Source organism: Alligator sinensis, unplaced genomic scaffold (assembly GCF_000455745.1).
Source record: "Alligator sinensis unplaced genomic scaffold, ASM45574v1 scaffold705_1, whole genome shotgun sequence".
Classification (NCBI taxonomy): Eukaryota; Metazoa; Chordata; order Crocodylia; family Alligatoridae; genus Alligator; species Alligator sinensis.
In genome coordinates this window covers 703244-714420 of record NW_005842663.1, presented here as the reverse complement: position 1 = coordinate 714420, position 11177 = coordinate 703244, and the positions used below count along the sequence as shown (strand labels likewise).

The 11177-nt window shown below is 51.2% G+C and overlaps 1 protein-coding gene across 1 annotated transcript in view; it reads left to right on the top strand.

The window, feature by feature from the left end:
- The window catches only part of LOC102384135 (arf-GAP with SH3 domain, ANK repeat and PH domain-containing protein 1-like), a 97815-nt gene that overhangs the window by 13208 nt on the left and 73430 nt on the right, over positions 1–11177 (top strand). The window contains exons 2-3 of the mRNA XM_025215716.1: positions 7834–7906; positions 9736–9881. Of these exons, the coding sequence (XP_025071501.1) occupies positions 7834–7906; positions 9736–9881 (219 nt within the window). The remainder of the gene's footprint in view (positions 1–7833; positions 7907–9735; positions 9882–11177) is intronic.

Below are 11177 nucleotides of genomic sequence, written 5' to 3'. Positions count from 1 at the left end.
TAGGGAAAACCTCTTGATTATTTATTTATTAGATGTATATACTGCCTTTCCCCAAAAGCCTCAGGGTGGCTTATAATCAAAGAGAAACAGAAATAGAGAAACATACAATAAAACAATAAATAAAATAAAATAATAAAATATTAAAATAAGAACAGAAAAACTTCCCCCTGCCCCAAAGGAAAAAAAAAGACAAACCAAACCAAGTTGAAAAACAATCCACTCCAGCCCACTTACTCCTCTCCTGCCTCTAACCAAGGAAAGTGGCCCCCTTACCCCTGCCTAACACAACCTCACCCCCCCAACCCACGTTCATCACCCCCATAAAAGTAAACAACAAACCCCACATTTCCTTCCATCTCTACCTACTTCTACTCCCCACCTCACATACAGGTGAGTCCTTTCCACCCCATTAGCTAGATCCAAACTGTTCCAAACTAGATCCATTAGCTAGTTTGGCATGATATATAAAAGGGACCTGACATAGGTATTGTTTGCCCCCACATTACTTCAGTGCTCAAGCAATATTTGGGATCAGACAGTCTCTCCTATAGTGATAGGCATAAGGGGAACTCAACCCATTCAGTTTATTGAAGGGAAGGTTAGGGGTGCTTAATTGCAAACTAGCTTTGTTACACAGTAAATTTGGTCAGCTCCTGGAATTCTTAACCACTGGATTGTCCGTACGTTAACACAGGGGTGGGCAAAACATGGCCCATGGGCCAGATCCGGCCCACCAGGCAATTTCATCTAGCCTGCAGGCGCTCACCAACTAATTGTACACCACCCAGCCCTCAGACCTTGCTCCCACCCTTGTGGGCGGAAGGGCCCAGCCCAGCTTGCCCGCAGCTTTGGGGCAGGCTGCCGCTGCCAGCACTGCAGCTGCAAGGGGACCTGCTCAGCTTCCCCAGCATCTCACTTGCTCCGGTCAGCAGGTAGGGAAGCAGCAGGGGCAGGGAGAAGGGGAGGGAGCTACAGCTGGGCAGGAGTGTAGAGTGTGGGGCTGGGGTTGGTGGCAGCATGGAGACTGCACCCAGGGGGGCAGTGGGAATGTGGAGCTCAGGTGGGCAGGGTGTGGGTGTGAGGGAGAGTTGGGGGGTGTTGGGACCCTCCACACACTCCCTTTATGTGTGCCACAGTCCCTGCTGGCAGCAGCACCAGCAGATGGTGGGCACTTGGGGTGCTTGTGCCCTGTGAAGGCGCTGCCACCTGGTGTCGCACAGCTCCTGCCAGTGCTGCATGTGGTGCCAAGGACCGCAGCAAGGCTGGCGCGCCTCTATCATGTGTGGCTCCAGGGGAAACCCTGCATGATGGAGCAAGCTGCCTTCCCCACCCCCTGGTGTACAAGTCCCAGGACTCCACCAGAAGTGGAGGGGAGCCCCGCACGTTGCTTCCTACCAGAGTCCTGGGACCTGCATGGCAGGGAGCAGTAAAGACAGCCAGCTCCATCGTGCGGGGCTTCCCCTGGTGGCGCGGAGCTGCGCGTGCACCGCATGGAGCCATGTGTGATAGAGGCCAGCCAGCCTAGCTGTACTCCTCAGCATCACGTGCAGCACTGGCCCAAGCCACACACCACCAGGCAGCAGTGCCTGCATGGGGCATGAGCACCCCGAGAGCCTGCCACCTGCTGGTGCTGCTGCCGCCAGTGGCAGGGGCTGTGCACCATGGGGGGAGTGTGTGGGGGCCCCCTAGATCCCCTAGTCTTCTCCACACTCCACAAATGCCACACACCCACACCCTTCCCCCACACCCCCCCCACATATACACACCCAACATACCCTATTGCCCCCCACACCTACACCTCATCCCAAGCCCCCCACACCTCACCATACACACATCCCCACCCCCAACCACACTGCACACCCCCCAAACTTAATATACAAGAGTAAGACTTTATTTTTGAGTTATTATGCAATCACTTCTTTATACAGTACACAAACACAAATCATGGCAAAACTATTCTTTGTAATAAATTATATTATAATAGGTCTTTGACTTTTAGTATATGATTTAGTTTTTTTCTGCTTCCAAGATGGCAACCCTCCCTTTCAAAAGGAGTACTTCTGGGGCGAGGGGAGGGACTTCTGGTGACAAAGGTCAGGGGTTAGGGACAGGACTTTGGGTCCCAAAATGGTGACCAGGGGGCAGGGCTCCTGTCAAACTGCTATCTTTGCGGCCCTTGACAGCTCACCAAAACTCATTAAGTGGCCCTCCAATCAAAATAAATGCCCGGCCCTGCATTAACACCTGAAATTGGTTTTAAGCATTTGTTATGTGGTTCAAAGGGCAGGATTATATCTGATCTGTGCTACTGAGTTAGGGTTACACTAAAGTGGGGCCACCCTAGGCTACAACTTAGTGTAAGCACCTCACCTGTCCCCCCTCCCTTTCCCCACACTGGCCCGGATCGGGGCTAGTGCCTCCCCAGCACCCCACATCCCTGCTCACTGCCCCTCTCCTTCGCATCCTCTGTTTACTTGCAGCTGTGGCACTCCATCCCCTGGAGAGCTGGCAGAGAAGGGTTAAATTGCTTGCACTGCTGCTGCTGCTGCTAGCTAAGTGTCCAGGTTAACCCTTGCCTACCTGCTTCCTGGGACAAACAACAATGCAGGAAGTCACAAGTAAGTAATGCCCTGGGGGCAGGGGAGAACCCCGAGGGAAGCAGAGGCAGGAACCCCAGGGAACAGGGGGGAAGCCCTGAAGGTGGGGAGGTCCTTTGATTATTCATAAATATGTGATGAACAGAAATCTGAAGAGAAGATTCAATCTAGTAGAAAAAAAAATCATAGTAAAACCCAGTGGCTGGAAGTTAAAATAGACATTCAGACTAGAAATAAAGCATGGATTTTTAACATTGAGAGTTATTAGCCATAGAAACACCTTCCAAAGACAATGATGAATTCTCCATCATTGGAAATATTAACATATGGACTGTATTTTAAAAAAATGAAAGATATACTATAGTTTAAAGCAAGAATTAAGCTGTGGAAATTCAGGGCATTTTTACACATTTAAGTGCTGCAGCGCCAGGTGCTTTGAAAAGCACCTGGCACTGCAACACTTACAGTTGTATAAGCAGCAAATGTGCATCAATACTGAGAAAATGGCGGCAGTGAACTTTTGAACTAAAGCACATCAGAGGTGCTTTAGTTCAAAAGCGCACCACCACCATTTTCTGCACGCTTATGTGCATTTTGCCACTTATGCAACTGCATGTGGCGCAGTGCAGTTTGCCTCAGCTCCTGTGCGAAGCAGACTCAATTAATTGAGTCTGCTCAGAAGTGGCTGATCTCCGGCACATTGTGGGACAGAAAACTGTATGTATAAATGCTCTCAGTGGCCTGGTTAGGCCAAATGCTCACAGTGATCTGTCTCTTCTAACCTTGGAATCGATGAATCTCCTAATGTATTTATCTTTACACTCTTCCAATAGAGTGCTAATATCCCCATTTTGCAGATGGGAACTGAAACTAAGGGAGAATAAGGTCCAGATCTCATTATGCCTACTAGATGTCTAAGGCTATGCAACCACTTGACCAAAAATAAGTGTCTCAACTCAGGAGAGCAATCTGTTTCCACTTGGGGATCCCAGTCTTTCAGTGAGCAGCCTAGTAGTTCACCTCCAGAGCATGAAAGCACTGAACAGGGAGTTGCCTACAAGTAGCCAATAGGGAATGCTTAGTGTTGGGAATGCCCCTGCTTTCAGCAGGGGGTTGGACTAGATCGGGGCGGGCAATTATTTCGGGTGGAGGGCCGCTTACCCAGTTTTGGCAGGCTGTTGAAGGCCCCATGGGTAGCCCCGCCCCCTGACAGGTGCCCCGCCTCCTGGTCACCATCTTGGGACCAATGTCCCAATGTCTTTGGTCTCAAGACATTGGGACATTGGTCCCATGTCCCAGGGCCAGCACCAGTGGGGCCCAAAGCGGGGCACAGGCTGGCAGGGGTCTGTGGAGCTGGGCTGGGCTGCACCAGCAGGGAGAGGGAAGAGCCCGTGCCAGCTGGGACCCCGCACTCCTGCCACCCTGCTCTGGGTACCGCCAGCACTGGAGGAATATTCTGCACTGGTCCAAACCTGCAGGGAGCGAACCAGGAAAGCCAAGGCTGCAGCTGAACTCCAACTAGCTACAAGTATCAAGGACAATAAAAAGTCCTTTTTTAGGTATGTGGGGAGCCGGAGGAAAAGCAAGGACAACATCAGACCCCTGCTAAACCAGATGGGACAACTGACAACTGATGCCCAGAAAAAAGCCAACTTGCTAAATGGGTACTTTGCATTGGTTTTTCAACAGTCCCAAGGGTGCCCCTGTCCATTACGGGACAGGAACGCCTGGGTGAGGATGATTCCTTACCCTCCATCAGTACTGACCTTGTGAAGGAACACCTTGAGAGGCTGGACACCTTCAAGTCAGCCGGTCCTGACTGTTTATACCCCACGGTACTCAAGGAGCTGGCAAGCATCATAACTCAGCCCCTGGCACGGATCTTCAAGAACTCCTGGCACTCTGGTGAAGTGCCCGAGGACTGGAAGAAGGCCAATGTGGTGCCTATCTTCACGAAAGGGAGGAAAGTGGATCCGGCAAACTACAGGCCCATCACCCTGACCTCTATTCTGGGGAAGGTCTTAGAAAACGTTATCAAAGAGGCCATTCTTAACAGACTGGCCGATGGCAACATCCTGAGGGATAGCCAGAATGGGTTTGTTGCGGGTAGGTCTTGCTTGTCCAATCTTATCTCGTTTTACGACCAGCTGACTTATCACCTGGACAAGGGAGAAGAGATTGATGTCATATATCTTGACTTTAAAAAAGCCTTCGATCTGGTATCCTACGAGTGGCCTCAGCTTCGCCACAATCTGCTGGCTGGGGAATTGGCTCCATGGTTGGACCCAGAGGGTGGTGGTTGACAGGAGTCAATCGTCATGGTGCCCTGTGACCAGTGGGGTCCCTCAAGGCTCTGTCCTTGGGCCAACACTATTCAACATCTTCATTAACGATGTAGACATTGGTATCAGAAGCGGATTGGCCAAGTTCACTGACGACACCAAACTTTGGCGTAAAGCATCCACACCTGAGGACAGGAGGGTGATTCAGGCTGACCTTGACAGGCTCAGGAAGTGGGTGGATGAGAACATGATGGTGTTTAACACTGAAAAATGCAAGGTTCTCCACCTTGGGAAGAAAAACCCGCAGCATGCTTATTGGCTCAGCAGTGCTACGTTGGCTAGCACAACGGATGAAAAGGACTTGGGGGTCATGATTGACAACAAGATGAACACGAGCCTTCAATGTGATGCTGCGGCCAGTAAAGCAAGCAAACCGCTGGCTTGCATCTGTAGATGCTTCTCAAGCAAATCCCAGGACATCAGTGTCCCATTGTACTCGGCCTTGGTGAGGCCGCAGCTGGAGTACTGCATCCAGTTTTGGGCTCCGCAATTCAGAAAGGATGTGGAGAAGCTTGAGAGTGCAGAGGAGAGCCACGCGCATGATCAGAGGTCAGGAAAACAGAACTTATGAGAAGAAGCTGAGAGCTATGGGACTCTTCAGCCTGGAAAAGCGAAAGCTCAGGGGTGATCTGGTGGCCGCCTATAAGTTTATCAGGGGTGTTCACCAGGATCTGAGGGAACATCTGTTCACCAGAGCGCCCCAGGGGATGACAAGGTCGAACGGTCATAAATTCCTTCAGGACCGTTTAAGGCTGGACATAAGTAAGAACCTCTTTACAGTCCAAGCCCCCAAGCTCTGGAATAGACTGCCACTGGAGGTAGTTCAAGCACCTACTTTGAACACCTTCAAGAGAAATTTGGATGTTTATCTTCCTGGGATCCTATGATCCCTACTGACTTCCTGCCCCTGGGGGGCAGGGGGCTGGACTCGATGATCTTCCGAGGTCCCTTCCAGCGCTGATATCTATGAAATCTATGGCCCTGGGACATGGTGTGGACCTCGTGCTCCTGCTGGCTCCCTGCCCACTCACTCCCAGTGCCCCCCAGCCCCATGATACAGGCAGGGGGCAGCGCACAGCCCTGACGCCCTGCTCACCGGCAGGGAAGAAGCTGGTGCTGAGTTCAGGGAAAAGTGGCCCCTCGCCCACCACGTGGCTGGCGCTCCCTGCTACAGGCACTTGCAGCCCATGTGGGGCTGTCCTGAGCAGGCACAGGCAGCCCCATGTGGGCTGCACGTGACTGCAGCGCAGGGCGCTGGCCACAGGGTGAGCGAGGGGCCACTTTTCTCCGCGGTCAGCACCAGCTTGTAACCTGGCCCTGCTGCCAGCCTGGGCTCTACGCTGGCTCCGGGCTTGCCCGTTGGTGCTGTGCGTGGTGGCAGCAGCTGTGGCCCCCCTGCATGCTGCACCAGGCAGTGTTGGCTGCTGTTGCCCACCCAAAGCTTGTGTGTTGGGCTGCACAGAGTGGGCGGTGGCAAACGCTGCCTGGCACGACAAGCAGTGGGGCCCCAGCTGCTGTTGCCAGGTGCAGCCCCGACAGGCAAGCACGGAGCTGGCATGGGGCCCAGGCTGGTAGTGGGGCTGGGTTATAAGGTGGTGCTGAGTGTAGGGGGGGTGAAAAGCGGCCCTTCCCCTGCCCCACTCCCTGCTGCAGCCACTCACAGCCCATGCGGGGCTGTCCAGAGGATGCACAGGCAGCCCCAGGTGGGCTGCGAGCGGCTGCAGCGCAGGGCACTGGCCACAGGGTTGGTGAGGGGCTGCTTTCCGCCCCCGTGCTCAGCTTTTCCCTAGGCCGCTTTTCCCTGGGCTCCTTCCCTGCCTGGGGTCCTCCCCCCTTACCTGAGGTTCTGGCGTGGGGCAGCCATGTGGTCCCAGGCCAGAAGTCCCTGCTGGGGCTTCCAGCTGCAGGGGGGGAGTGGGGGGCCTGCTGTTGTGGGAGTCTGCTGGGACTTCCCCTGGGTCCTACTGCCCTTGGTTCCTGTCATTTATGACAGGAACCAAGGGCAGAGAAATATTAATTTTCTAAATTTTTTAGGGGCCCCACTGCGGGCCGTATTTTGCCCACTCCTGGACTAGATGACTTCCTCAGATCCTTTCGAAATCTAATTTTCTATGGTTCTATGAGAACTCTTGTCTCTCAGAGGTTTGAATCAAGGTTGATCCAAATCACCTGGATGTAAGGTAGACCACCCACCTAAACATTGGTGTAAAAAGGGATGCATCCCCACCTTGTTCTCGCCTTGTGTTTTTTGAAAAAGGGCTGGTGACAGCTGTTAATGCCAGGAGGACGGGTCATAGCTATAAATCCTGAATGGAGCGGGGTACCTCACTGCAGTCGAGTTGGAGAACAACATTGCTGGAGTGGGTAGAACATCTTCTCAGCGTTGCCTTTTGCTTTAACTTACTGGTTTTTATGGATCCTACTGTGAGGCACCTAAATCTTACCAGGCATGGTACAGGGAGCCCGAGCACCTTCCTCAGGGCTGTCGATGCCACAAGCCAGCACAGGGTGTCTATTGGTTAAGTGCTGTAATGCTAGGCACTACAGTGAATAAGTCCTCCTGGTGTGTTAGCTCTGAGCTTGTTCAGGTGCATTTGAAAACCACAGCCCAGGAATTTTCAAACAATGAATGGAAAGGAACTTGGTGGCAACCATGGCTAAACTTTGGGAGTTTTTGTAGCATATGTTTTAGCAGGTGCCTCCATCAAAGCAGGGAAACAGGTGAGCCAAGATGTGAGAGCTCAGTGGGTGCTAGCTGGCTTGGGGCATGTGCACATGATCTGTTATCTCCCACAGGGTGATGGAGACCAGCTGCAGTGTTTCCTTAGTTGCCTCTAGAATTTGGGGCTTGGTGGGTAGGTGCTCAGTGACCGTCTCCTTTTTTTTATTTCTAGGCTTTGGACTCCGATCGAGCTGTCTTGCAGAAGATGAGAAAAGCAACCAAGGCAGAGCATGCCTCTGGACAAGGTCAAAGCAGAATGGGCGATCTGGATCAGGGATTGGGTGGTTTTAATAGAGGGCCAACGGGGAAGCTCCATGCTAGGTATTCAGGGGACGGTTCTGATGAAGGGCCAGCAAGGCAAGGAAGCATTTTGAAAACATGACCCTATGTTTGTGCTCTGTTTATGAGAGTGCGAATCTTTAACCCCCTCCCATTACGAGGTCTATGGCAGGGTCCCCCAGGCCTGTAGCTGTTTGTGCTGCTTGCTAAAGCTTGCGAGTGCAGCCATTGGCTGTTGTCACAGCTGTGCCAAACAACATCAATGTTAGCTTTAGTGCACCTTACTGCCCTTCACAGAATCCTCAACATGAGATGCAATACATATGAAAACTCCTTACCCATGATTTGGGCATGTATGAGCAGCCACATCTTAGGCATCACCCAAGACAGCAATGCCACTAAATTCCACTTAGCAGGTGACTAAGGAATAAATGCAGCTCTAGTGAATGTAGTACTACTGTACCAGCTGCTGCATCACTAGCCTTAACTGTGCCCACAGCTCAGCTCATTTACGTGCTTCTATGCTTTGTTGTGCTGTGTAGCCTCTTCCATGTCACCCACCTAAATCACTGATGTCAACTGAAATAGCCACTGAAACAAACACTGTGCCAGGGCCTCAAGGCAAAGAGCTTGCCACCCACACCTGTTACTGAGCTGACATACAGCAGTGCAAAAATAATGGCCCCCTCTGACAATGCCATATGGGCAAATCCCTAGCACTGGAGCCCTCTTCCTCTGTTGCAGCCTAACAATGACTGATCCCCAACTCCTGCCTCTGGTCAGCCAACTGACCTCCTAATCCCTAGACCATTCCCTGTCTTGCTTATTTGCTCCAATCCCTCCAAGACTACTACTCCTCTCTTGCCCATCCTGATTGTACTCAGTTTCATATGTAGGCTGCTGTCCAGGGTGGGAGTTGAGGTGTGGACAATGCAGACAAATGCAAGGTACTGCATCTAGAGAGAAGGAACCAGCATCACACCTATAAGCTGGGGAACACCCTTCTTGTCAACACGGTAGCAGAAAGGGATCTTGGAGTCATTGTTGACTCCAGGATGAACATGAGCCGGTAATGCGAGGAAGCAGTCAGTAAGGCTAACTGCACCTTGTCGTGCATCTACAGATGCATCACAAGCAGGTCCATGGAGGTGATCCTTCCCCTCTATGCAGCACTGGTCAGGCCACAGTTGGAGTACTGCATCCAGTTCTGGGTGCCGCACTTCAAGAGGGATGTGGCTAGCATTGGCATTGAGAGGGTCCAGAGGAGGGCCACTTGCATGGTCAAGGGGCAGCGGGGCAGGCCCTACAAAGAGAGGCTAAAGGGCCTGAACCTGTTCAGCCTTCACAAGAGAAGGCTGAGAGGGGATCTGGTGGCTGTTTACAAACTCACCAGGGGGGACCAGTGGGAATTGGGGGAGGCTCTGTTGCCCTGGGTACCACCCGGGGTTACTAGGAATAATGGCCACAAATTGTTAGAGAGAAGGTTCAGGCTGGACATCAGGAGACATTACTTTACAGTTAGGGCTGCCAGGCTCTGGAATGGGCTCCCAAGTGAGGTGGTACTCTCCCTTACCTTGGGGGTCTTCAAGAGGAAGCTAGACAGATATTTGGCTGGGGTGATAGGACCCCGGCACCCGTTCCTGCCCGGGGCAGGGGATCGGACCTGATGATCTGTTTAGGTCCCTTCTGACCCTAAGCACTATGATACTATGATACTATGGTGGGCAGCTTGTGGTAGTTTCCCGTCCTATTGCTTTACTGTGTGCTCATTGTGGCCCTGTGTCTGTGTCCCCAGATCTCCTTAGTCACATGGATGCACATATTGTAGGCCAGGAGAGATTCTCCATGAATTACCAGAATGAAGGAGAGGAGCAGCTGGCTGGCACTTTCACCTGCTTCGCAGAATTCTCCCGGGAACTGCTGACCCCAATCAAGAGTTTGGTATAAAGCACTGTCCTATGAGTGTCTGAGTAGGGCCCAAGTACAACAAAGTGGTGAATTCTATGGCAGAAGTAGTAAATTTCATGGCGTCTCAGAAATTCCACAATGCATGGTAGTGTAAGAGTGATACTGTAGTTGTGATGGTTCAGAAATTATGCAACAGGGAAGAATTTTTTAGGATGATGAGTTTTATTGGACCAACTATCAAAGATATCAAAAATAGTTGATCCAATAAAAGATATCACTGTAAGATATCTTTGCCTCTTGCATGTTATGTGGTCACAGACTGGCCTTGACTGAGATGAGTGGAGCTGTTTATACTTTTACTAGACTCTGCTCTTATTCAGTACTTGGCTATTATGAGTCAATCAGAGAAGTTAAAGTCAGCATCCTGTCTCCCAAGAGTTTAAAAATCAGGAATCAGACTCTATCAAAATAATGAGATTTTAACAAATATATAGGTTATTTTTCTGTGCCTTCTTGTTCGGAAGCCTTTAGTTTGTCCTTGGGCTATTTTTTTCAAGCATTTCTTCACAATTAAGATGACTAGAAATTTCCTTTTTCTCTTAAATGAAAACTGAAATTCTTGGCTCCATGAGCTGGGCTTTGAGGGAAAACCCCCAAATATTGCAAGATTCACAACGCAATCCTGAGAGTTGACTTTACTGTGTGTGATTGTTTGTAAAATCAGTGTCTGAGACGAAGTTGTTTCTGACAGGGACTTTCTTTTACTATGTGTTTGTATAATGCCTAGCACAATCAACCCTTGATATTAGCTGGGATGTGTAGGCAGGGCCGGTGCAAGGATTTTTGTTGCCCTAGGCAAACAAAATTTTGCACCCTCACTAGCACTCCAACCTGCTCTGCTGCTGTTGTGTCATCCTGCCACCTGTGGCGGTGAGGGAGAGGGAGGAGGGGGAAAAGAGTTCCCCTCTGGGGCTGGGCAGCCCTGTGTGCAGGGAGCCCGGCTGTCAGGGAGCCACTGGGGCGGGCCTGCCTGGGCCTGGCCACGCACCCCCTCCTCAGCTTAGGCTAACCTGCAAAGATTGAATCAATTCAGGCTCAGGCTTTTTCAATGTCTGTCCCTAGCCCTGCAGTTTGAGGAAAATCCTTTTGGATTTGGCTAAGTGAGAAGCATTTTGAAACTGTCCTTTGCCTAAGTACATAGGCTTTTACTTCCCTAAGAACCACATAGGCATAAAGAGGTAGAGCAGGATTTTCAGTTTCTGCATGTCTGTCTCTTGTCTGATGGGTGCTTGGGATAAGGCAGATACTTCCACTTTTCTTCTGCAGCAG